This window comes from Fringilla coelebs (genome assembly GCF_963513975.1).
Source record: "Fringilla coelebs genome assembly, chromosome: 7".
Lineage (NCBI taxonomy): Eukaryota > Metazoa > Chordata > Aves > Passeriformes > Fringillidae > Fringilla > Fringilla coelebs.
The window spans coordinates 16,319,131-16,347,033 of NC_140035.1; the positions used below are offsets into that span (position 1 = coordinate 16,319,131).

The following is a 27,903-nucleotide window of genomic DNA, read 5'->3' on the forward strand; positions in this document are numbered from 1 at the left end:
CACTGCAACTTGTAAACAAATATCACATAATCAGCTGAGAAGAAACAAGTTTAGATTTGGATTTCCTGCCAGTAAAACTAAGTTTGTAGTGTTGGAGGTTCTAATAGAAGTCTGCAGCCATGGGTCTTTTATGCATATCTTGGTTCTTGTAAGTCACATTTTTAAAAGTGGATGTTGAGCCTCTGTACAGTGGATTTGTTTCCTAAAAAACACAAAAGCAAAACAAACAAACAAACAAAAACCCCAACAAAAACAGATTAAATGGGAGTCACACAATATTTGTATAGAAGTAATGTCTCTTTGAGGACTTTAGAATAGCTTTTGGTAGCTTACTTGTGTTCCAAGCCACTAAAATCCAGACTGATCTGAATTCAGGCAGCACAAACCAGCCTGGGTTTGGGAACATGCTTCCCTTCACATCAGCCTCCCAGATTAAAGTAATGCACATCATCAAACAATACCTCATCAAATGTGTCCCATAAAATTTGGGTATCAAAGCTGGCAGTTAGACCTTTATAAAACCACAGAGAGTGTCTCAGCAGTTAGGTGTGACTTGTCATGGTGCTCGTGTCTCATACAGTACCTACTGTGTGCTGGGAGAAGGGCAAGTCTCACCTGAGCTTTTCATCCTGGCCTCTCATCAATCACTTCCTATCCTTTCCTCTTGTGACAGAATAGAAAATTAAAATGCTTCTATCAGCTGTATCCTTCCCTTCCATCTCACCATACCTAGCTCTCCTGAAGGATCAAGAAAACATTCTCAGGTGGCCTTGCCTGTAAGTTAGTGATTTTTCCCAGGTCAAAAGCTGAAAGGCTGACAGTGCCCATTCTTGGGAAAAGTTGCAATCACAGGACTTTGTAGGAGAGAGGAGCTGTGTGAGCACATTTTCTGCTTACTCCACATGCTTTTTTTGAGAAGATCCTCAGAATCCCTAAAGCTTTTGCAAAAGAGCAAAAAAGTCAAGGGCAGAAAAGAAAGAAGAAAAGGGAACATGTGGTGCAAGCTTACATTAGGTGCCCAGAGCTATAGATAGAAAACAAGGCCTGGATTTCTCTGTCCTCTCCCCTGCATTTGGGACAGTTCCATTCACTTCTGCTCAGTGGGAGTGGGCTTGGATCATGACAGAGGCCAGGAACAACCTCCCTTTCCTAAACAGCTCTAAACAGGCAGAGGGCTACACCTTGGATAATCAGACAGGCAGACAACAGCATTGTTAGGATTAATGGAAGACTGGCTACTAATTAAAAACTATTAATAAACTATTAATAAAAAACCAGTTCTCTTCCACATGCTTACATGTGGAAGAAATTAAACCAGGAGATGAAACACTAGATAATTTTCATCCATTAAAGAATCATTATTTTACTTTATAGAATAGTAAATGTGGCTAAACCCAGCAAAATCTATCCATTTAAAAGAACAAAATCAAGATCCAGAATTTTAAAGGCAGCTGGGCATCATGTAACCAAACTAAAGAACCTTATATAAAATCAATGTATTTCACATACCGTTTGCCATTTAACTTTTGATTTTTCTGCTTCAAACTTGGCCACCTCTTTTCGGTCTTGAAGTGACACCAGTAATTTCCATATGCAAAGTAAAACAATTCCAATGAGAAGGATAGCAAGGGTGACACCCACCACTATCATTGGGATATTTGGATGCTGTGCACAATCTGGGGAAACAAAACCATTTATGACTGTAGATAACCAATCAATAAATTTTAGGCAATTAAAAACAGTCAAGAGATGTGCTGAGATTCTCATTTGCCATAAGCTGGGCACACCTTTTTCTTCAAGTTCATGTTATTTTACTTCTGCTAGCTTCCTAAAGGGTTTGTGAAACCATCTGAAAAATATTGCATTAAAATGTTTAAAAATTATTTTTTAACTTATTCCACTGCTCTTTTACCATGACAATTAGCAACTGCTGGATATAGACACAGGTTCTGAAAAGAAAAGTCAGAAAATTGATTCCAGATCTGCTTCAATATAATTATAAAAAACAGGGCTGAGTTGACAAAATGATGAATTTTACAATGTTATGGCTGGAACTCTATTTCAACTAACTGATATTCAGTGGGTTGCAGAAGAAAAGATTCTAGTAGATCTATGTCAGGGTAAAGTCACCAAAGATATTGATAAAATAGAGGAAACTGCATTTCTCTCATGAAAACAATGAGGAAAAAATTCCTTCAGATTTATTGAAAATGTTGGACTGTATAACTGGAAGTAATTTTACATTTCCAGTTCTGCAATAAATTTTACAATAAAATATTCCAGAGGGTAAAAACTAAAACTGAAATTTTTGCTTCACCAAAACCCAAAGAAGTTTGATTATTTTAATATTAGAAAGTACTGTCTATGAAAGTTAGTGAGCACTACTATTTTACAAAATTTTCTTCTGAACCATGGTTTCAGAACATTAAAAAATTCATTTCAGTCTGGCTTGTCTTACATGATTGCATTTCACATTCTGTTTTTGCTTGATGGCCTCAGTTAACTAATTCTGAGGGGCTCTGTTTTGAGCCCTGGGCTGGTGTTCTGGCTACTGGTGCCATATTGACTTCAGTTCCATGAATGAAATTGTATTTCTAAAGAATTTCTTGAGGTCTCATCCCAGTTCACATTTTAAGGTCCAGGAGCAGAACAGCAGATGACAGTGAAACTGGTTATTGTAGCATTGTGGGAGGGCCGTTACACAGAGGTCAATGAACTCTCAGAGGTCAGTGAAAAGAAGATATTTCTTCTTATTCTTTTTTTTTTTTTTTTTTGCAAATCTACTTAAAATACATAATAAAGTATTTAATAGAGATAAAATCTTACCTTTAAATTCTTGAATCTTAGGGATTTAGGGATATAGTTTAAGAAGTGTGCTTCTTTAGTACTACTTTTGCTACAGGCACCTTTGTATATATAATTTCAAAGTGATTTATAGTTTTATCACATAATGCAAATGGTGTTTGGTATCATCCTCTTAGAACTGCACAAGCTGTTGAAAAAATTAACTTATTCTTACAGCCCAAGGATCATTCTGCTTATTTTTTCATGAAAGACCAAGTATTTATGTCACCACCGCATTAAATAGGTGCTTGAGGAGAGCTTTGGCTGGGCAGAGAAAAGCTACAAACACAAGGAGGAGATGTGCTGCTTTAAAGAGCTCTGCTTCTAGATTGCTAACCTTGTCTGTGATTTTAAATCAGATTTCACCTACAAAAACCAATATTCACTGCTTACCTTTCTGTTCTATGTTGTGAATGACTGTCTTTCCCTCTTCATCCACAGCCAGTAGAAATGTGGTTACACATTCATTTTCCCCTTGCAAAGAGCAGGAAATGGATTTATCCTCTGAATAATCTGCAGAGGGAAGGAAAAAAGTAATTCATCAGATCAAATGCAATTTAACCTTTAATAACCAGAGAGACTGCTGGCATCACGTTTGTCACAGCCTTGTCTGCAGATGGTAAAGACTGAAAGACAGAAGCAGAAATACTGTCAGAATTTCTACTAAATGGCTTTTCTTCCAATCCCAATTTTGTTTAGTTTCTGATTTTTCACTTATATTTCCAAAGAACAAATCCAGATGTTGTCAATCTGCACTGACCATCTAGTGCACCTTGTTACGTTAGTGCACTGCGAATTTCAATGAATTGAAAGGGCTCCCAAAACTCTGAACTGGCAGCTGTCCAGGAAATGTAATAGCCCCAAACGATGGGGCAAAGTAACCAGTGGAACAAAGTATGCTCCTTTGGTTTGCAGCTACTCCTGGCACCTGTAGATCATGTTTCAGGAGGAGATATACATACATCAAGCAGCTGTGGGTGCTGTTAAAAAGGCTGCCATTCATTTCCTACACAATAGGCCCCTGTGTAGGTCGCTGTGTGTCCAGTAGAGTTACAAGAGTAACAGTAAATAAAGATTAATAACAGGATAATAAAGATTAATAACAGAAAACTGCCAATCTGAGATTTTTGTAACGGGATTCCGGATTAAGCAGACAAAGTGACCTGAGATGACAGTCTGACCCCATTTATTCATCCCTCCACTTACTGTTGATTGCAGAAAAATTTACTCCATTTCTTCCTTCCAGGTTATACCTAACTGGGGAGCTGAGAAAAATTCATTCAAAGGGAACAGAGAGACAGAAGGGAGATGACTTTGAGGGACAATATAAAGCAAATAAGCAATCAGAAAGTGAGAGTACAAGTGCAGAACCGGAAATGTCATCATTTGGAATGTAACTATGATATAATATTTTACAGAGGAAAAAATACTTTATACCTGTGTGCAATAATACCTCTGGGGCTGAATGTTTTTGCTTTCATGTAGTCCATGATTTGAGATGCCACTGGAAATCTAGGTATGCTTTTCAATATATTTTAGTTAAACTTCATAGGATTTATTTTTTAGAAGAAAGAAAAACAGTAGGCTTCTCAAATATTTCTTTAGAATGATTGTCACTGACCATTATTTTCTACCCATTCAAAACTCTTAATGAAATTTCATAAGCAATTGTGCTAAAAATCTTAAAAGTTCTAAAACTTTAATATGAAGAGTAATTGAATAGAAATCAGACAAGAATAGAGCATTTTAAAGAAATCTACACTACATATAAAAAAATATGCTTGCTCTATTTTTCTTCCCCTTATTGCTTATTATGATAAGATTTGATCTTATAGAAAATACTATGAAACACGATAAAAAAGATGGAACTATTGACTACCTTCCAGTCCATTTATCTGCTTGTTATAAAAAGAGAACCCTAGCTGGTTGGATTTTGATTTGAGCCTTGTGTTTAACCTCTTGCTGACCCTTGGTGGCAGCACCTTGGGTTGTCTACCAAGGGGACAGGCAGCCTAGACCTGCTGATTTAACAGGATCTGATTTTGTTAGAAGGGCCATGAACTGCAGACTTATGGCTCTTGTTGGCATGTCACAGTTCCAGTAACACTGACAAAAGTTTTGCAATGTTTGTACTTTCTCAACTCTTTTAAGCAAGCAGACTCAAAATACTAACTTGCTTACCAAAAGGAAAAAAAAGGATAAGGATAGTTGTTAGCTATCCTGAAAATGGAGAAAAACTTGCAAGCATATACCAAATATCATCTAGAAGGCAGTAACTGCACATAGATTAGTTATTTTTACATGGTAATTTTTTGTTTAATGTCATAATTTGAAAGCAAGGGGAGCAGCATACTGATTATGTGCAATGATGTAGAAACGAAAGCAAAATTGCCAGTTCAAGCTATTCAGAATCCAGCTTATGGTTAGCATTTTTATTCCTCTGATATTTTTAGAATGAGGGATCACTAAAGAGAGACCACTGCATATGTTATTTGCAGTTCATCAGCATAAAAATTTGCCTACGTAGGTAAATTCCTGTAATTTACATCTGTGTAATCTTCTGCATTCTGCAGTGAATCGTCACACTCTTCTGCAGCCTAATTCTAGTCATTTAAATTGTATTTGAAATAACTAGAGTCACACTGGAGGAGAAATCAGGTAACAGTGGCAAGCAGGACACTCAAAGCATGAAGGACTGTTTCATAGCAGATACATTTATAAAAGATTTAACACCAAAAATGTTGACTGTAAATTTAAATGTCATTATGCCCTTTCGTGTTTGCCTTTTGCTCAACAAAATGCTTTTTCTTGAGCAGAGTTCACCTCACTCTGACTCAGAGCAGTGCTGACATAGAGGTTTATTCAGCCTCCAGTACCCACTTTGCTGCTCCACTGGGAATTTGTGAGGTGCCAGAACTATGGGGTAGGAAAAACTTAGGTTCTCCAAGGAAAGTATAACTGTCCCTGCTGGGCTTGTGGCAGGAGCAGCCTGGTGCCCTGTGGCTGAGGTGCTGGCAGGAGATGCCTTTTAGGAATTTTGGTTCCTCGTGCCTAGTGAACAGAGCAACAAGAGCTCCCTCTACACCTATGTGGCAAATGGGTGATTAACTTAATTTAAATGTTCAAGTATTAAAAGAGAATGAAAATAGAAGTTTGAAAGTGGTGCCTGCTGTGGAGATAAGCCCAGGAGATGTGAAGCCATCAGCCCCTGCAGAGCTGCTGGACACCCCATGGCCTGGCAGATCCCTGGGCTGACCTCACCTGCTGGTGGGGAGCAAGAGAACAAACCCCTGGCAAACCCAGAACCAAAGCAGGGAGGTGAAAGGCACAATCAGAGCCTAAAATGGGCACTCCCAGGAAACAGGAAAATGTAAAGCCCACGCTTTTTTATTGCTTCACACTTCCAGTCACTGTGTTGCAACATCCATATACAAAAGAGAAACAAAATTTTTGAAGTTCTAATGTTTTATTTAACCTAGAGCTTTTACTTTTTTCTTTCTCCAAAAGCCTTGAAGCATTAAAAAAACTAAAACATAAACCAGAAACAAGCATACTACCCCATGAAGTTGCTCAATAATCTCTCTTAAATATTATGTGGTGTGCTACTTACACCACTTTCAGATGGGGAGTTTTGTACAGATAATAGTTTTAATTCTATGATTATATCCTACCTATTATTTTAAAGGTTAATTTTTTTCTTTCAGGACTTCTTGATGAGGCTATCCAAGAATTTCAGATGAAACAGTTTGCAACAGCTGTTTTTTTGGGGTTTTTTGTTGGGCTTTTTTTTGAGGCAACTGGATGGGAACATGAAGGTTGCAGTAACTGCTGCAAATACATTTTAATTCTAAAGAAGTAGCTGACAGTCCCAATCAGGGAAGCACAGGACATGAAAAAAAGGAAATATGCAGGAATAAGAGATGATATTGCACGTTCGTATTCCTGTGACCTCTGTATGTGAACAGAACCATATAAAAGGCTGCTTCTGCTCTTGATTAGCATTCATTATATTTAAAAGTATAATGTTTTTTATATTCCTAGCTACAAATATCTTCCATCTTACAAAAGCAACCTGAAAATTTTACTAACTGAAGACGTACAACACAAGTGCTTAAATGTCTTTTGAGCCTGTAAAGATATTTTCATATTTATAAATATATACTGAAGTATTGCCATCAAAAACAAAAGGTGTAACTTTGCTGGAAAGATGTACACCAGTGACATTTCTGCATGCACACAGCTCTGAATAGGCTACCAAGAGCTTGCAGATACAAACCTTAGACATGCACACATGAATGAATGAGGATTCATCCTCATTCTTACATTTGCCTTGTTTAATGCTTATGGTACATCTGTGATGTGGATATAACTAGCCTATGTCCTGCCTTACTTAACAATTGCTTGTGCCATAGGGCTGGGACTAGAATTGGCACTAGAATAAACACAGTCTGCCTGCTGAGCAGGCGCCTTCCTTTAAGGGAAAAAAAAAATTGCACTTTTTTGATTTAAAGGTTTGTTTTGGTTTTTTTGATTGTGGTGGGGTTTGTTGGGTTTTTTCCTGATAGTAATATTTTACTCAAGATTAATTCCTATTCCAGAAATTGCCATTGATGCAGGGCACTTTTGAAAAAGCAAACAGCTGAAAGATGTTCTTAGTCTTTCAGAATACAAGAAATGTCTTTGCCACTGGTTAAAGGGCTGTTTTTAGTCACCAGCTGTAACCAAGGATCTGCCTAAGGACTGGAGTCAGGTTTTGTATTTGTAAGGCTGAAGAAGCCCTGCTGGAACTCGTGGTACTGGCATAACTTAAACTCAGGAATTTTCATCTATCGCTGATTTGCAGGGACTGGTATCGATTAAATCCTAAATCTCCTGCATAAACTACTTAGAAAATAGGCATGATCCAATGAGTTAATTACCTGGAAGGGTTATACCAGCCCTGTTCTGCATTTCCTTGTTGCCTCAGAAGAGCCACAGACAGACAGTAATTCCCTTATGACCCATAATATAATTCCACAGCAGAAAAACAAGGCTACTTTCAAATATAAAATTACTGAAAGTGGAACCTCCTGCTAATCACACACACACAAGAGAGGAAGATTGAGTATACCAACCCTTTGCCATGCTGACAGTTGCATCAACCAATTTGCATTTTTCACTGCAATCTCCCAGTGACTTGTCATCAGCAGCCAAGTGACATTCCACACAGCTCCTGTGGAAAATAATTCAGCAGCTCATCAATCTCTGCCTGCCACAAAGCAACAATACAAAAGCCAGCATGTGTGCATCTGCATTTTAAAAAGCAGCTAAATAAAAGGTCTTCTGCTATGGATACAGTTCTCAGGAATATGATAGGTACTGCCACCAAAAAAAAATCCTAACAAAACCAAAGGAAAAAAAAACCCCACCTGAATAAAGGTATTGTGGATAAGCTCTGTCTTGTCCTCTATTCTCTCCCAGTTTGTTAGCTACCAGACAGAACCCCAGGCAACATTATTCATGTAGGTCTATCAGACATGTGATTACTCACATGTAACATTCCTCTTCAAAAATTTTAAAAAAATAAAAATATTCTGAGCAGTAAATATTCTCACACTAAATACCAGCTGAAGGAATGCCTATCACATGAACAATATCTGAAACTGACTTCAAAGAGATCAAACTGAGGCACCTACTATGAGTTTGCCTTTGTTGCAAGTCTATTGAATAATGCATTAAAACACTTTCCAGGTGTCTCAACAGTTGTCTCTTGAATATGGTTGCTTGTCTCAGGAATTACTTAGATCCTATTTATACTAATGAGACTTACAGGAAAATTATTTTTTATTCAGTGGTGGAATGATTGAAATACTATTTAAGAACAGAATCTATACCAATTCCTTTAGAAATCTCCCTGTAAATTCAATGAGGATTTTATTAAATCCAAGGTTTACAAATGGAAAATAAAACAACAAACAGAATTTATATATGAACATTTCTGATGAAAAAGTGTTTGCTAATTTTTCACAAATAGCTTCAGCTGAATTGAGCGGCTGAGATTCTGAGAAGCAGCCTGAAGGACTGACTTCATTTAAAAAAAAAGGGAAAGAAAGGAGAGGAGAAGAGAGAAGAGGAAAAAGGAAAGGAAAATGAGAACTGCAACAAAACATAAAAAAACCCTGGCTATCTCCTGTTGCATTGAGTTACATATATCCATGGGAATAAGCTGAGGCTGCTGAGTTTATCTTCAGGGGGTGGAGGTGACCTTATCCCTTGCTCTGGAAATGGTGAATAGTAAAAGTGAGTGGGTAATGGGATAGCCTCTATCTCATGGAGATAAATTCAGTGTTGGTGGTGGTTTTGTCATATTCACCATTTTTCTCATGCTACACTCTCTTTCTCAGCTGCCTTGCCATTGATCTCCACCCCCTCTGACCTGGTCTTTCAGTTCTCTCAGTTACCCTCCCAGGTATTCCCAGTGTTCTCTCTCTCTTGGCTTCTTGTGCCCTGCGTTTCAGCATGGGAAGACACTGAAACAGAAAGAAAAGGTCCAACACTGCATACAATATACATGTTTAAACGGGTTAATGTAATGCCTATCACGTAACTTTATATTTCTTATTCTTTGCCAAATTGGGCAGAGCAAAGCAGCAGCATTGTCCTTTTTGTTTAGAGCAGTTGCATGCAGAAATTCTCTTTGAACATACTGAGAGGCTCAGTTTTCTGAGGGCAAATTTAGCAGTAACAGAAAGAGGTCGATGAATTAATCACTTCATAGAATAGCTTTTCACTCAGATACACTGTAGAGTGCAGTGACAGGTATGAAAATACAGTGTTGGAGAGAAATGGGTCTCAGCTCTGGAGTAAGAGACAGGACATCATCATGAACCATGCAACCTAAACTGCTCAGCACTCAGAAAACAAAGCCAGGGTCATTAATAACATGTGTTCTGTGAAGTCTAATCCAGCTTCTAGCTTAAATTTCTGCTGAAGACTGCTCCATTTGGACTGCAGCCCTACAAGCGCTCATGTAATACAAGCATGAGCAGTGATGTACTTAGAGTGGCCATCTTCACAACCTGAGTATTTTTGGTTGTTTTTCCTGTCCATAACAGATATCTTGCATCTCAGCAGGAAAGCTACAAAAATTGACTATGTTCAGTGGACAGAAGACATTTCACCATTTACAATCAATTTATCATCAACTTGTACATGACATACAGCTACCCACTTATTCATTCCCAGACTATTATCCACTTTATTATACTTATGCCTTTTTAATTTAGCCAAGCTTAACTGAATTTGGACTATAAATCTGGGAATGTGTGAAGCTTGAGTGGACAACATGATCTTATTCATTCATATGTATGAGAATGGTAATACAAATGCCAAATTTTTCTGTGAGGACAAATAAATGTCAGATAAGGCCACCATTCTGATTAGCTGTACAGCCAGGGACAGCAGTTTTACCTGTGCTGCTTGAAGTTGACTTAATTGTTTCACATAAGTCCTTTTGTACGAGGGCAATGCTCACGAATGGTTGATGTACGGGTTGTGACTACCCTCCTCAAAGGACAAAGAAGCTCTTGGGTCCTGGTCTGTAAATCCAGTTTACAGACATGGCAGTAAACACACTGCTGAGGCAGTATAGGAAACAGATACCTGGATGATATAAACATCAGAGGTTCAAAGCCACCACATTACCATCTGGAACTGCAGGGGTCACCGCAGAGAGGGCATTTCTCACACGTTTGGCCCGAAGCCCCTGGATGGGTGCAAGCACACGTCCCACAGATGCATTCACCTCTCCCACTGCACAGAGTCCCATCCTCAGCAATGCAGGTGCTGGTATCAGTTGTGCAATTACAGTATTCACCAGTCCATCCACTGTGGCACCTGCATTCCCCACAGTCACAGTCGCCATTGCCTGGAAAAACATTTATTATACTTCAAATCAGTCGCTGGTAATTAAAAAAAAATCTGAAGGATGATCTTTAAAATTATTCTCTTTAACAGAAAATATTTTGCTCTCTCCAACTCTTCTTTCTAACATCTTTCTTTCTCTCCCAGAATCTTCAGTTTTAAGTTAGAAGATCAGATTTTTGCTTATCCTGGCTGTAAGCCAGTGCAGCTCCACTCTCTTTACCGGAGCCCTCCATGCAGATCTTGTCTCCTGGCAGCGCACGACCAAATTTGTAAATACTTCCGATTTATAATGGCATGGCTGAGACTATTTTAAGTCTAAAGACCATTCCTAACCAGTAATTCTTTATACGGAATTGATCGCGACTGAGTATTTGACGAAAGCACAAATTGCCCAGCTCCCAGCCGAGGGTGAGCCCGCAGAGGCCTGCGTGGCGCCGCTCCCGGCGGGCCTGAGGGGCCGTACCTGCGCACTGCAGGCCGCGGTGCCGGACGCACGAGAAGTCGTTGCACTCGCAGCGGGGCCCGTAGACCTTTCCGTAGGGGGACGGGTGGCACAGGCACTGCCCGCAGTAGCAGTCGCCTCTCCCGCTGCAGGAGCTCTGCTCGGCCGGGCCCCGGCAGGAGCTGGCGCCGAGCGAGCTCTCGTGGCACTCGCAGCGCGGCCCCACGTAGCCGGGGCTGCACACGCACACCCCGCACTCCAGGGAGCCTTTCCCTTGGCTGCACTTCGGGCTCTGCTTCTCGGCCTTGGCCTGGCAGTCGCAGCTGCAGAGGGGATGAATTTCCATCTCCAGCACGTCACTGAGGCCCACAGGTTTTATCTTGATAACCCTTCTGGTTTTTTCACAAGAAGAGAGACTAACACTTACATTGAAAGAGACCTGGAAGAGACAACAAGGCTGCTGGGAGCACGGGGAACTCTACAGGGTGCTCAGGAAGTATTGTTGCAAGGCATCCCCCAGGAAGGGAAGAGAGAATGATGATGAGGACTCCAGCTATTCTGAAGGCTAATGAATTACTTTATTATACTATACTATGTACATTGTAACTAAACTGAATCTGCCATGCACTCACTCTTGCTCTCAACTGCACCGAACTGCACTCATCTCCGATTCCCTCCTGACTGTCCTGCCACAGTCCGACACACGCACGCTTCTTGGCCCTGGTAGGCCAAGGGAACAAAACATCCTCACTTTGGGTAAACAATCTCCATTCTGCATTCTACTTTAGCACAAGACAGGCACAGCAAGCGAGATAAGAATTGTGTTTTCCTCCTTCTCTGCTTGCCTTACAGCTTCTCTCTGTTCAGAGGGCATGTGAATACCGCAAGGAAGTGCGTGCACAGGACAGAGCAAGAGGGTCATAGATACTGCCTGCTTTTTGGTGACTTGTCTGGAGGAAGATCATTTAATAAAGAGCAAACTCTACCTTGGTGTCCTAAATTATATGAAGTTCATGTCTTTGGAGAATACGTTCTTCACTTACTGTATCTCCCACTTTCACATGAGAGCATTTCCTCTGATGTGGAAAAATAGTCCCATTGTTACAGATGGCCGTGAAGGAGAGATTGAGCCCTTCCGTCTCTCCCAGGATCTCCAATTCAACCTCAGACCTCAGCTCCTTCAAGGAAAAAAATGTGAGATGAATGGGGTGGTAACACTGCCATGTGCTGCCACTGCTCCCCATGGACTGTGATTTATCCTGACTCACACAGGACCACACTTGTGCTTTGGCACTTTGTTTACACAACCCTCTATTACAAGAAAAATGGTGAACGAGCAAAATAAAGCAAATGCTGACAGACCCAGCTTTCAGTGGAAAGCCATGGTGGTATCACTTTAATATCTGCTGTCGCAGGGCTTATTTCCTGCCCTTCCAGGAGAACAAATTCAATGCTTTATTAAATCACCTTTCATAACTGCTGACTGATGCAGGTCTTAGGTCTGGACTTTCTGAGGAGTGGATTTGCATCCCTGATTGCATTGCTAGGTCTGGGCTTTTCCTGATTAGCCAAACTGTGTCAATATTGCTCCTTCCCTTCCTTTCTTCTCACAAGGGAAATTCCTGCTTCATGAGCCGTTTGTGTTATTTTAACCTGTATTCAACAACATCCCCATTATTTAAATAAATTTGTTCATCAAACTTCCATTTTGTGAGTCACAACCTGTCTTTCTGAAATCACTTGTACTAGGTATCTACATTTTAAGTCTTTAAAATATTTTATAGCAACTTTGCTTACACAACCTTAATCCAAAGCCTATCACAGGCCATGGGGAAATTCCCTATGACTTCATTATTCTGTGGATCCAGTAAATGGAAATTTTTCAAAAGTACCTCAGCAACTGCTGAGAAAACATCTCACTGACTTGACTTTGTGCTCATAGAAGTTTAATTGCTTGCAAAATACCCCCTGCCCTTCAATCAGAGCACAGAGAACTCGCTGACCTTACTTCAGTGAGTCATTCTATTCAAGGTAGCAGGATGACTCAATGGAGTAAAGGTCTGGTGGGGTAAATCAAAGTAAAAATAGAATAAGTATAAACCTGCATAGACAGCTCCCTGTCCTATGTACGTGTTCTGGATTCCTAGGAAATTTGTGTTAGGGTTGTAAAATTGTGCCCTGGGCATTAGGTTTGTAATGCTGGTAAGTTTGAATATGCCCAAATTTCCATTTTCCTTTGATTTGGAGGTAGGTGCTTGTGTCACTATTGAAACAATGCAGAGTTGTCAATAATAATTTGTCATAGCTGGGCTCTCCCAAAAGGACCCAAACCAGCCAATCTAGCTAAAGCTATGATTGTGGGCATGTGCTTATGTTGCAGGATGTATCACCAGTAGTCCCTCTCCACTAACTGCAAAATTACAAGGTGCAGAGTGCAACAGAGAGAATATAAAATGCTGCTGAATACCAAATTGTAATACTTTGAATTCTGGAGTCTGTATTGGGTCATTTGAATGTGCCTTGCTGTTGTGAGAGATCAAATTATTCATCTTACAGCACTGAAAGTGAACACAAACTGATAAATTCAAGGTTTTTAGATCCTAATATATGCCAGTATAACGATGCTTTAAAACTACTAAGCTGTCTGGCCATAGTTTGAGGACAAATGGCAGACAGTTAATAGCAAACAGCAGCTTTAAGCCATTCACAGAGAAACATTTGTGGTTCAAAAATTTTTCTGAATGGAACAACAGACAAAGAAGTGCTAAATACTTGTGCCCTTGCATTACCTGTCCTTTCTAATACGTTATTTCTTTGTTCTCATTTTTATGTAAATGCAGGGATTAAAAACTGAAAAAAGGGTAATTTTTCTGAAATTTTAACTTCTTTGAATGGCTTTAATCAAATGGCCTCCTATCTGTCAGAAAGCATTTTAGCCTACAGCTCTGCAACACTAAGTTGTGCAGAATTCAACAAAGCAGGCAGAAATTTGCTTACAGAAGAAAATAAACCATACTTGGAAAGAACATGAGAACTCCTTGCAACAAATATTTTGACAGCTCAGACTTTCTTAACTTGCTTACTGCCTCTCTGAAGCTCTTCTATGGCAACACATGGTGAATGGCATTAGCAAACCTTGTGTTTGCACAGCAAGTAAAGGCTCAAAAAGACTAAAAGCGTTAAAAGATTTAGCCTAACTTTACTCCCAGGGAGCAAAAAGTTATTTATTTCTTTTCTTGTGAGTGAAGAAGCAGAGACACGGGACATTGAATTACACTTCTGAGAGTATAATGAAAAGTTTCTAACAAAAGTGGTATCAGTTTTGTTTTGCATGGGATTTTCAGCTGTAGGTCTCCTGTCATTTCCTTCTTCACAGTCAAAAAAAATTCAGATACCTTTACTCCTGTCAGATAAAAGGGTATTTAGTGCTTCCTGCTTGGAAGATTTTTCAATCACAAAAGAACAAGATTGTTAACCTTTAAGGTTAAGTGCAATAAAATGGACTTTGGGAAATTTTGAGTGTGACATGTTGCTGCTTGCACACTTACATCTTGAAAGAAATGTGGGATTTTAAGAACGTACGTGCAGCTCTGCACCATGTCTGGTGCGTGGTCCGGACATGCTGTGCCTGGATGAGGTTGTGACAAGTTATGGCCCAAAGGCAGGAGCAGCCTTCCTGCAGTCACCTCCCTGCCACTGCTGCAGGGCAGCCAGCACAGAGCTCAGAGCTCCTCCAAACCGTGCCGGTGGAACAGGATCAGCCGAAACAGCTCGGAGCTGCATCGTGGTCACCACCGCCAACTCTGGGGCCTGCTCTGCTCAAAGCAGGCAGCGGCCAAAAAGCAACTAAAAAGCCAACAGAGCCAGGAGGCTGGGGACAAGGCAGAGGACATAACTGTGCCTTTGTATAAATCCTAGTGTGCCCTCACTGTGTGCTGCAAGCTCTTGTGGGCTCCACATCTCAGGAGGCACTCATGAGAGTCAGGAAGGGTGAACAGATGGTCAGATAAAGTTACCAAGGGGATGGAGCAGCCAAGGAGAGACTTAAAGGACTGGGACTCTAATTTGGAGAGAAGATTGGTATGTAGAAGGTGTTTCAGTGACACAATATAATGAAATTATGAAGACACAAAGATAAGGTAGATGCAGAGCTGTTGTTCACCAAACCCTACAACTTGGGAGCTAAGGTGCACTCAGTGAAAAGTTAAAGCACTGGAAGTAGGTTAAAATAGGAATAAGCAAAAGGTGCCTTGAGACAGTGGAACTGAACCCCTTCGTGTCATAGAAGGCAAGAGAAGCCAAAAATATCATCAGGCTCAAAAGGGAGAATAGGGGAAAAAATCATAGGCCATAGGAATATAAGCAGATGCTAAGAAGAAGAGGCAAGGACTCACTCCTCACATTTTCAGTATTCCAGTGAGGCAACTTATGTTACAGCAAAAACACCAGGACACAGCACTGGGACAATTTTTGTGTGTTTTTTCCATTACTTACTGACAACAAAATGTTATTTCAGCAATTAAATGTAGAAACTTGTGTCTATGCATTAGACTGCCAGCTTGAAGAAATGCTGATAGGAACCAGATGTGATTAGGAGCAGGTTGGAATCCAGAAGTGAAATTCTATTACCACTCAAAGTTTAGCAATAACTTTGCTCATAACAAAGTTTCCTCATCTTTATCTATTAAAATTTGTACACTCCCAAGATTAACCCTGAAGTTCTCTCCTTATAATTTTTCATAAAATGGAGAAACTCCTGGTATTTTGCACTTTATTTTAAAAAGTTGCAATTCAGAAATTGTATTGCCTTCATTGCTTTTATAAGAGTTAGAAGAATTTGGTTTCCTTCCTATCACTAAGACCAAAGTAATTTCGGCACAGTGATGACTATCTTATTGAGGTGATAGAAAGAAAAGCAGAAAAAAAAGTAAGGAAAGAAACAGAAGCTATTTGCAAAGGGTTATTTGTCATTGTAGACAACTGGTAGAGCATGTTTTTAATAAAAAGGGCTGAGTCAGAACAGAGTAATCTATGGAATATCAGCATATTTGTAAATTGATTTATCTGTGCAAAGATCTGTACAACTGCCTAAAAACATTCCTCTGACAGAAGAGAACTAGGTGCCCAGGATGCATTTTACAAACAAAGCTCTGAAGAGCAGTGATGTGTTTATCTTCCTGACACAATTAAAGCATTTCTTTGTATTACTTAAACAAACACATTCAAGTCCTGGCATTACCTAAACAGACCCCAGTTGGTCCTATATTGCTCTTTTTGAAAATCTCAGAACAGCCTCACAGAGGCAGCATCAAATTGCTAAAGCAGAGAAGAGCATTAAGCACAGAATAGTGTTTTTCCCCTCAGATATTCCTGCAAAGCAATTGTTTGTCTGCTCTGGTGGCAGCTGCCAACAGAGAGACTTGAGTCCTTGTTGAGATGTGGAACTGAGAGACCTGAATATTAAAGAAGCATTAAGAGTAGGTGTAAAATACAGGAATACGAAAAAGGCAATGCAGATGACACAATTATATAAATTCAGCATTCCAGCAGAACTAAGGATTGACAGAAGGTTATAGGAATTTTGTTTCTGTGCTTACTTAATCCTCAGAGTGAGCACTTTTCCTGTTAAGGTCAGCACCTAACATTAAAAAATGTCGTAATCATTCAGTTTCATAAAAGGAATCAGTTCATAAAAGGAATCAAAGACACATCTTTTTACCAAACTGCAAACCAAAGTTGAATATGTAAATATGAAGGAAGAAGCGGCATTGTACCCATCTTACCTGATATGCAGCAATGATCAGCTGGAGAATATTTCCAGAATCCTTCTGTAGTCGTCCAACAGTAGCTCCAGGAATAAGCTTTGCATAATTCTGGAAATATGAAAAATTAATTTAAAGCACAACAAAAGTCTAGGTGAGAAGGAGCTACATCTAAAAAAACCCCAAACACAAAGAAAGAAAAAACCAAAAAAAAACCCCAAAACCCCAAAACCAAAAAACACCAAACAAACAAAAGCAACCCCAACAAAACAAACAAACAAAAAAAGCAAAAACAAAAATGAAGGAGCTGACAACAAAACCAAGTAGATTGAAGCCAAGTGAAATAAATAACAGTAACATTTTCAAGAACTCTTGCAGTCTCCATTGCATGTGTATTAATTAAAAAGTCAGATGGAGAAGAGCTTGTTTCAGCTAGTTCAATGAATTTAAAATTCATTGAACATATATTGTTAAATCACCTCTATGTGATTGGAAGTTTGATGCTATAGTATCCTTCAAGCTCTAATTTTTCCAAATTTAGAGGGAAGATGTGTTATATCAACAGTTGTATTTCTCTTAATTAAAAATACCCAGAAACAGATTCAGCTGCTGTACTGTTGTTGCACAGCTCAAGAGTCTTGGACCCTACACTCAGCAGCTGCAGTCACTTTTTTATCTTTGCACGCGTATCTCAGTGCTCTGTGCCTCTGATGGATTTTTTGTTGAATTTCTGTGAATAATACAGTGCTAATTTAGCAATTTATTTCAGTGAAAAGTTCTCTTTTCTTTTTGCATTAAATTGCACTGTGACACTAACATGATATCTGACAGCTAGATTTTAAATACCATGAATTAAAATTTCCCTTGCCTGATTGTTAACTATGTGAACTTACCTTGCTTTAAACCATGCCTTTGGAAACAATGTGCTCATCTTTAAAAAAAAGCATTGTAGCACTAGTTTTCTTTTACACATTATCATATCAATGCTGTTATTTTAAATAAAAGGAAAATATCCAGAGAACTATTAATAAACATGGGTAACTTGATACTCTTATATCCTTCTTAACCTTCATATCTCCAAAAGCTCTGTGATTATTTTAGGTATTATGTATGGAATAGTTATCATTCATTAGATTTCTAGTGCTATTGTAAATCAGTGGGATTAACTGCATTTTATGTTACAGCTGGCAATTTTGCATTCCTGACTCCTCCTGTGATTAGTGCCCTCTCAAGTATTCTTGGAATATTGAAACTCTGTTTTTGGTACATGTGCACCTTCTGAGAGAAAAGGTTACAAACCTGGAATTTAAAATACAGCCCCCTTTAATCTGTGGTATGCAAAACAAACAGCGGGGATATGCTGCTCTGAACACTTTGGTTGATCTCTCCTCTGGGAACAAAAATTTTCTGCATGGTGATACAAGGATGGTATTTCAAGCCCAGGCCGAGTGTGTGTCTCCAGTCCTTTGGTTAAACCTCACGCCTTAGCAAATATTTCTGTTCAACCATTGCCAAGGTGAGGCAGACAGATGCTTTTGGGGTGCTATTGGTAAACATCCAAAGGATATGATGGAATTTAGTCCTTTGGCAAATTTCCATTAAAAGGTGAACTGCCATTTCATAGGGATACCCTGATTAATTTAAAAGAAATTTGGCAATTATATATTTGACCTCAGTGAGGTTATGGCTATATTTTAGCAATGTAAATGATAGAAGAATTTTCATCATAAATAGTGTGCCACACCAAATATATAAAAATAATTTGAAATTCTGTATGAGTGTGGAGAATAGAGTATTTTTAGTTCAATTTTCACCAGTGCAATACAGCCTGAAACCCTGATTTTCAACCTATTTCTCCTGTGATATAAAATGAAATAATTCATCCAAAAAAAGAGTAATTTTTGTTTTGAAAGAAATGCTGCTTAGTCAGGACTAAAGATGGAATCTTTTCCTTATCTAAGTTTGAATACATTTTTAAAGAATTTTCCTTGAAAACAAATAATATAATATCAGCAATAGTAGCAACTACTTCATGAAAGCCTAAAGACCGGTGTTTTCTTTTGTACCAAACTAGGCTTTGTTAAAATATAATTATTATTGCCATATTCACAGATGCTTTTTGAGTGTATAGCTTTTATAGAATGAAAACATCCCCTGATGCTTGGGCAAGACTCAGCTGAGACTAATGATGCTAGATGTTAGACATAGATGAATGTATTATAAAATACCTTTTTTTTAAAAAAAAATCCTCCAATTATGAGGGCTCAATGTAAAGAATTTTCTCTCTTCTCTTGCATCAGATCTAAATAATCTTTTGAGGTTACTGTGCTGTAGTTTTTTTAGCATGGAAGGTTCAAGAGCAACACCAGCTCTGTTACAAACATAGGTGTTCTGTGCTTGTGCCACCCCTAAGATTTGTGTTAGATAATAATACACATGTAAGCGGATAAACTGAAAATTCAGTAGAAGAGGATCAAAAATATTACATGACTGAATTATTTTTGGCTAAATTGTTGGGGATTATGCAGAGCTAGAAATACAAAATATATATTTGACAGTCTGAACACTGCGCTTAAGACTAATGGAATCTATCAAGTCTATTTAAAGAGCTGCTTTTTAAGTCCTCACAGTAATTTTAAGGTAAGCTTGTCCCTGAGAACTCAATTATAAATAGCCACAGTCATCATTGGTAGCTGATGTAATTAGAAGCTGAGTTCAAGTAGATTTGAGATAAGATATTTGGGGAGAATCTTTCCACCTCAAAGGATAAATGGAAGGGTTTTTTGAGGGAGACTACAGAATCTCCACCACTGAAGCTTTTCAAGAGAAGTGAAACACCAAAACTTTTAGAGTTTAGAGTCCCCTGCCACCACTCCAGGCTACCTGAGCAGGGACCTTACCACAAGAATAACTTTCATTGTCTTGCTTTGTTCTTTTTATATTCTTAAGCATAGATACTGGTGATTTACATTCATGTTACAAATTGGCATCACAGAGATGGACACACAGCAGTATTTATTTTCCTGTTTCCACACCCTACATAGGTTCAGCTCTCCCCTAGCCTCATAAAATACAAAAGGCTAATCCTAATGATGATACTGACCAGTTTAGCCATGCATAGTTTGTCAATCCTTGACTTAAAGGATTAGTGTGATTCAACTTGAAATCTGATTAAAAAGTTACCTTAGAACACTAAAATCAATACATGAAGAAGCACTTAAGCAGAAAAGCTCTGATATACAATTCCCTAGTTATTTTTATCATAGAAATATCTTGTAGAATTCAGTCCTTAGTCCTAGAATTACTGTATCAACTGTGAAAAAATGTGAACTTTAAACAAACACTGCCAAACTGAACATTTTAGTTTGCTCACCTCATATATGTGAACTTGCTCATTTGTAACAGCAAAAATTAATAGAACATTGTTTTGCACAAGTTTTTCAATTAATTGTCCAATTGTTGGATACTCCTGCAAACAAACAAAAGAGATGCACATTAATCTGTTTCTCATGTGCTTTCAGTTCCTGTCTCCCATGAAAGACACATTCAACTGATCATAATGAACACTTACTTCTCTGTGTAGTATAAACTTTAATTAGGAATACACATACACAAAATAAAAAATAGTGCATATAATTTCCTCATGTTGTTTTTAAAGAAACCCCTCTGTAAAAAGTACAGAGCCAGATTCCATAGTGGGAGCTTTGGCTCAGTAGCATCTGTGTTGTACATGCACATTTAATCCAAAGAACTACACTGCACCAGAGCAACGGTATTTGTCCTACAATGAACACCATAGTGTAGATATTCCGTATTTTTGAACACTGAATCTTAAACTGGTAAGTTCTCATACAGGAACACTGTCCTGCAAATTCCTGAACTGGTCCTGCATTCACACCCGTTCAGGAAACATAATTAATTCAAATCTTGCCTTCTCTGCAGAAGGAAACACTAGTTAGTCTAATTCCATGGATGTTTCTGTTGTAGAAATAATATTTTTTCTTTTTTCTTTTCTAGTTATAATCTATCCTGATTCCATACAAACACACTGTTCTCTCTTTGTTGAAACAAGCAGTTACAAATAAAATAGATTACATGAAATTTCTGGATTCCCTAGCTTTTACACTTTTCAGTGATAAAAGTGTAATACACTGATATTCTAAGTTGGTTAATCTTTAAATTTCCAGAATGTGAGAGTGTACAAAATTTGTAGATAATTACCTGAACAGTTGACATGGAATATTCATTATTGTGGTCCAAATGACAGTTCCCATCATTAGGAATAACAATCCCTGCCAGTTTACTGTCCATCCCAAAATGGGAATCAGCATCACTCACAAACACCAGCAAATGTAGAGAATCATTCCTCCAGCCAATTTTTTCCTGTCATTTAAAACACATCAGTTTAGGAAGCTATATTGCATCACAACAGCAAAAGGAAAAACATAGGAAAACAGCAAAATATTTGGAGAATGGCATCTCAAAATGAATGAATATCATCATTCTCAAGGAAGTATCAAAGGCAACACATCTCCTGAGAGATAATGTTCATTCTATTGTCTTTGGCTAACATTTTATTTCCCCATCCCTGTGTTTAATAACATGGCTTGGCCATGTTCATGTCAATCTGCTTACTACTCTAAACATAGTTAATAAAAAATATCTAAACAGAAAAACACACACAGTAATTATACTGATATTTGGGCTTATTTATCCCTGGCAATTAAAAGGAAACTTAGACTAAAATATTGCAATATGCATGTTTTACTTGTACAGCCAAAAGTATTTTCACACAAATTTAATGAGGCTCTTGGTTTGTGTTGAAAATTTTTGAAAAAGTAATCTGTCACTTTGAAATACCAGCATATAATACTAGAAGAGATAATATATGGAATAATGTTATACCTAGAAGTTTCAATTACCTTGCAAACAGCTGCCTGCATAATTGCATCAAATCCTCCCTCTGGAGTGTCTATATTAGCAGAAATTCGCTGTCCTTTCACAATTTCATTGAATTTTTCAGCATCATTTGTTAGTGGCAAAACATTTTTATATCCAAAGGTGGGTAAGCACTCGTAGGGTACACTTCTGCAAGGAAAGTGAGACAGCTTATGGATAATAGAGAGTGAAAAATCACTGGAATGGCTGCTTCAGTGGGCTGCCTGAATTAGTTTTGGTCTTCTGTCTCTTGTCTCTGCCTGAGAAGAATTAGTGAAAGACCTAAGATAATTAAAGAGCGTTCTGTTCTTGGGCAGTGGAAAAAATCTGCATGAAGGCTGGGAAATGCCTCCTAGAGCAGAGTAATTCAGCCAGTTACCAACCTGCAGCCCTTGCCATGCCTCCTGCTGTGCCTTGATCTCATATTTGGAAGAATATTGGGATCTGTAGCTCCTTAATTGCAGTCAGAGACAACCACCAAGGTGCTGCAGTCCTGCTTCAGGCAGGTTGCAGAACCCAGCTTCTCCCCTACACAGGTTAGCTGAGGGCTAGGCCAGCCAGGGGCTGGGGAGATTGCTAGACCTTAAGGGGGGGAAAAAAAGCAGGAGAACGGCGTTGATGGCTAAATGAAACTGGTATTCCATGTTGGGTTTGAGTTTGCAACTCCTTAGAATATTTCATAAAAGCAAAGCAAAAGCTAAAAAGCAATAGCAGCAAAGCTAAAAAGCAGACTCACCCCCAGACTCCTCTATCCTAATAACTTAAGACTCAACAGAAGGATGATCAGAAGGTGAAACTAAAAGAACGAAATCTTGTTCCACAAACTGACTCATTTACAACTGGAGGAGGGGAGAGTTTCCAGTGAAGCTGCTGAAATTAATTTTAGCCTAAAGATTATAACAGTGTTGGCATGCAAACAGATGTTGGGACTTTCCCTGCCTACCTGCAAGGGTTGTTTATTTCTGCAGCTGTAGTTTTGATAAATGGTGAGACTGGTTTTTCAACAAAAGATCCAAACCCCAGTCTAAAGTTGCTTGTCAGTTTTGACATCTCTTTGGAAAGAGTTGAACCCAGTTCTTTGATTGTATTCAGATCATCATCCATGGAAGCTGAAAGATCCATGAGGTAGTAGAGATCAATTGGATAATCTTCAGTCTGGCGAACCTTGATCTGTATTGTTTCCTCATGTCCTATTAAGGTCAAGGGAAAGTGGGATACATATCAGCACTTCTGTGCAGAAAACGTGAGCAATGCCAATTTCTTCATAAACTTCAGTATGGTGACAATTATCTGGTCTTTTAAATCACCAGTATCATTAACAAAAATATTTCAAGGATTGTCTGTCAACAAAAAAATCTCAAATAAGGGTCTGAAAAATTAAAAGTAGTTCTAATGTTTGGGGTTTTTTAAACAGTTCTTCAGTAATGCCATAGCCACAGAATTAAAACTGATTGCTACAGTTTGAAAAAGTATGAAAACATCTCTTCAGAAATATGCAGCTTTAGAAAATTTAGATACAAAGCTAATTAAAACTAGAGGTAGCACTTTGGGGTCCTATCATATCCTTTAAAAGTTTAAACAAAGTCAAAGTGTACACAGAGATTTTATTTTCAGTTCCAGCACTATGATCTGAACTAACTGAATGTCTCTAACCTGGAATGCTACCATAAATGCCACTGGTATCCTGTAAATCCTCAAAGCAAGATTTTATGTTGCCTCTGAGATACTCTGCCAGACCAGCAGGGGAGAGGCACGGGAGCTCAGCTGGGGAGGAGCCAGGGGCTTTCATTCTCTCCCTGCCGCCTCACTGGCAAGAGAAGAGAGGAACTAAAAATATATATCCTTTTTTTCATGATGTACCCAGCACTTCTGAAAATATTCTGAACGCAGCTGAACCTAGTTTTCGTATGATGAGTCAACAGATAATTTTGGACTCAACACAGGTTTTCATCTTTATTCTGTCAAGATATTTTTGAGCTTGTTCAACCCAAGAAGATTCAGTTTATCACACTGTCTGAAATAAACCTATGATCTCTGACTTACCTGGTCTCAGCCTCAGAGTTAATTTCTGGGGAGAAATCTGTGTGACATCAGAACTGCTCTTCTGGGATGATGCAGTTAGGGGATCATTTCTGTGAATTTCTACTTCTGACATGGGAAACTCAATCAAATTCAGCTGGCATCCTTTGGACAAAAGATTTTCCAGGGTATCACACCTCCCATGAATTCCAGACGAGTCTGTGTAATTCTAACGCAAACAGGAGAAGGAAGGGATGAGTTAAATGTTTTTACTGACTAGCCACCAGCACCTGCCCCACAAAAGGTCAGTCCAACTCAGGGAATGGAAACAAAGGTGCAAGTTTGTGCAAACTAGTGCAGAACTAGATATAGGTGGCACAGAAACCCAAATTTGCCCTTCATGGGTCATGTCACACAGGTGTATAATTAATGTAACTTACACCCACTTGTTATCCTGGGAGAAACTGCTCTATTGTTGGGGAATGGGAATTGTGCCACTCACTGCATTTGGCTTCTCACAGTACCGGGAATGATAACACAAAGCCCCTCTGAGCCACTGGTTTTTCTATCACAGGATTATGCCACAAATTCATCAGTCTTTCCTATACAGTTTAGAACTGCTGATTGAAGCACGTCACTCAATAAAAGAAGAGGTCGTGCTGATAATAAACTCCTGGACAACGTGTGGCAAACAGATTGTGGGTACCCAGTGTTTACTGGTTCTTTTTTTTTGACCTACACTTTCTCCTCAGTTCTCATTTAACCTGTTCACTGAAGCAGGCATCAAGTCCTTGTTCCTCTGCCTGGTGCCCAGCAGTGACCACACTGTTCCTCAGTACCAGTGGTGCTCTCAGCATCCCCACACCTAAATTTGGCCCAGCATCCTCCTTGACCTTCTACCAGCCAGAGGAAATCAAAAGCCTACAGATATCAATTGGATATCTCCCAGTTTATTGTCATTACTCAATTCAGAGCATTGATATGCATTCCTTTCCACAGCACTGCTACAGGGTGGGCACTAACCCCACATGGTGGTGAAGTTAATGGGTACTTTTACAAAGAGGCTTCAGTGCCTTATTACCATTTCCCAGAGCTATGTCTATAGTTAAGATTTTCAAAATCAGTCAGGTGTGTCCTGGAAACTGCTCTGGCCTGCAAGCCCTTTTGAACAAAGCCTGGGCAATGCCTGGCAGAATCAGCTCTGAAACATTCAGTTCCTGGCAGAGATTCATGGGCCCATACCATGCATCTGCTCTTTTCTCCTAGGTCTGGGGAAGCAACCCACGGATCAGCCATTAAGCCACAAATATTCTCATTCAGTCACTGAAAAACTTTCCATGCAAAACAAAACAAATTTACTTTAAACCTACTAAAAACAGAACTATGACCATTTTTTCTACCAAAATATCACCCTTCATGCCTGAAAATTGTCAGGGATCTTATATATTTTGGTGGAAGTGTTGAGGCACCTGCTGGGAACAGTGGTTTATTATTCTCCAGACTGAACCCGATGCCTTTGCTCAGGCAAAACTCTCACCCACTGCTTCTTGAATACAGCACACACAAATTACATGTACCATTATAAACCTTTCACAGGGAGATCCATATCATCTCCTTCAGTTACACAGTTTGTAACTTTTCAAAATGTGCGAAGAGACAACCTCATATTTCAAATAATACAATTACAAAGTGTGTTCTTATCCTACAGAAAAGAGTTTCCTTGGAGGTGCTTTTGTTTGCTCTGACACTAAAGCTCCTATGCCTTTTGCACGCTTGATGTGCTGTTTTTTAACAAAGAAATGAGCTTATGAACAAAGAAGAAAAATCATGTTTACTACAGGGAAGTTTTCAATAGTTCTGCAGTTTTATTTGGTTTGGTTTTGGGGTTTTTTAAATCAATAAATTATATTGGGCTCTTTTTTCCCTGAAAATACATGGCAGTAGTCAAAATTTTGTGATCCAATTTCAACAAAATCCTGTTTTATAGTACAGATGTAAAAACTACTGCAAACACACTGATGTGGGGTCTTTTTTACCTCCATGGTAATATATTTCGCAAATGGCAAAAGACATCTTTTTAGAAATTTTTGAAAACATGCAGTTTTTTCCTTCTGAGCTATTTCATAAAGAGTATTTTAGTCCAATGCTGTGTCATATTGCTGTACCCAAAGCCAACAAAAACTGTTCGTAGCAAAGGTGCAATCCAGAAACTGAAATGAAAAAGACTTTATTTCTCTAGTATTACTGTCAAGTTTTTGTTGCAATAGCTGACTATCTTGTTGACACTAATGAACTAAGAGCTAGAATATTTACTGTGAAGTGGGGAGATATTATTTAGCACCATTTATAGGAGAAAGTTTTAAAAGCAGAAATGTGAAGTCACTTCCCCAGGGCTGCACTGAAAATCTGAAACAAAGGTATAGGAAACAAATCCAGATATATTTTTTAAGTCCAATGTTTTAGCCAAAACACATCTATATCATACGAATTATAAAGTCAAGATTATTGTCATACTTAAAATCAACCACAGATTAATAATTTCTAGATGGAAGTTTTTTGTCTGCAAACTTTTACTCTGTTGAAACCTGCAAACCTTCTGTTTACACTGTCTGGCTTGGCACATAATCTGTAAGACACAGTCTGGCTTCTGACTTTGTGTCTGGTGCTTCACCATCAGTGCTGGGGGTGAGCCAGCCCTCAAGCTGATGACCTGAGACCCCCCTACTTCTGCCTTAGATTTGGAAGGTTGATGTTTTCGTGGTTTTTTCAAACAAGAAAACAAACAGACAAACAAACAAACATCCTAACAACCATACTATGAATAGCAGATCATGTAGAGTAGATTAAATTCCACTTCTGCTCCCCAGGAAGGCTTCGCTAAGCGCTGCATGCATTACAAAACCCTGGGCTGACCCAATTAAGTCAATACTTCATCATCACTCAGAGTGACTACAAAGACTTCAAGTCTTACTTTGAAATTTTTTTTTTATCACTCTACCTCTTGCAAACACCAAGCGCAGTGTGGTCCAGAAAGCAAACAATCTTCACAAGTCACTGTGCTTTCCTGAGAACAGGTCCCTGAATTTAAACCCAAGAAGATAAAAGGCTGTTAATATTATGCTGAATCATTCAATTTATGAAGAAGCTTGTCATTTAGAGAATGTGGGTGGTGAAAAATGCACATATTTAGCCATATTTAGGATTGCTGATAAAATTTCTTCTTAACAGTAGTTCTATTGGTAAAAGATTAACTCTCCAATAAAGATTAAAACCTCAGAATTGCTGGCAATTAACATACCTCCCTTTTGCGTGCTTTATGGGTGGCATTCACTTAGAACACGTTAACTTGTTCCTTCCAGTGCACCTGATAGAGTGTTACATGTGTTTCTGCTATGGTGTAGGTAAGTCATTTCCCACATAGGCAGGGATATTAAAAGAACAGATTTATGCTCACTCTGTATGCTTAATATTGCTTCACTCCGCTCTGTAGATACTCGATACAATTTTTATCCTTTGTGTAACTAGCAGAGAAACACTCAGCCATATGTTATAATATGAAAGATTCTTAGCAGTTCAAACTGTGATTAGTGAAAACAAAATTGCTCGAATGTCGGTCTCTTTCAAACCTCTGGTGATGTGTAATGACCACCAAATTGTAGACGAAATGGCAGTGCACCAAATTGTAGATGAAATGGCAGTGCAGCCCTACAGCAGTCTGTCAAAGAAAGGTCATTAAATAGAAAGGAAAGATTAAATACAGAAGGCAGAAAGCTATTTCATGTCAACTTCAAGCAAGAAACAATGCAAAATGGTTTTGAAATGGATCTCCCTGCCCCTGAGCCTTACCTTGCACATAGTTATTTCTTTGCAGAAATAGGAAACAGAGGCAAAGCAATTCAATCCCCATTCGCTTTCAGTGCTGGCTGCACGACAAAAAAATAATAGCTTGTTAATTATCGTCTGCATAAATGTAGAATGTCGTAAAAACCGTGC

The 27,903-nt window shown here is 38.8% G+C and overlaps 1 protein-coding gene across 2 annotated transcripts; it reads right to left on the minus strand.

Annotated features, from left to right (window-relative positions):
- Positions 1–81: 81 nt before the first annotated feature.
- ITGB6 (integrin subunit beta 6) lies at positions 82–27,837 on the minus strand. 2 transcript variants are annotated; one of them, XM_084209548.1, is made up of 15 exons: positions 27,757–27,837; positions 26,909–26,988; positions 23,935–24,139; positions 22,835–23,081; positions 21,876–22,041; positions 21,175–21,336; positions 20,327–20,422; positions 16,975–17,064; positions 12,235–12,369; positions 11,213–11,630; positions 10,528–10,750; positions 7,959–8,056; positions 3,238–3,357; positions 1,510–1,676; positions 82–202 (listed from the first exon to the last, which is right to left on the minus strand). In XM_084209548.1, exons 1-15 carry the CDS (start codon positions 27,815–27,817, stop codon positions 101–103), a joined length of 2,370 nt encoding a protein of 789 aa, XP_084065674.1. In that variant the 5' UTR covers positions 27,818–27,837; the 3' UTR covers positions 82–100. The 2 variants fall into 2 exon arrangements, with proteins under 2 accessions (XP_084065674.1, XP_084065675.1); XM_084209549.1 differs by lacking the exons at positions 7,959–8,056; positions 10,528–10,750.
- Between the last annotated feature and the right edge of the window lie 66 nt (positions 27,838–27,903).

Bases quoted from the DNA above. Each gene is read 5' to 3' on its own strand.
- ITGB6 (XM_084209548.1), bottom strand. From the start codon at position 27,817: ATGGGGATTGAATTGCTTTGCCTCTGTTTCCTATTTCTGCAAAGAAAT. The intron at 24,140-26,908 runs GTAGAGTGATAA...TGTTTGCGTTAG, and splicing joins GCGCTTGGTGTTTGCAAGAG to AATTACACAGACTCGTCTGG. The intron at 21,337-21,875 runs GTAATTGAAACT...TTTAAATGACAG, and splicing joins TGCAGGCAGCTGTTTGCAAG to GAAAAAATTGGCTGGAGGAA.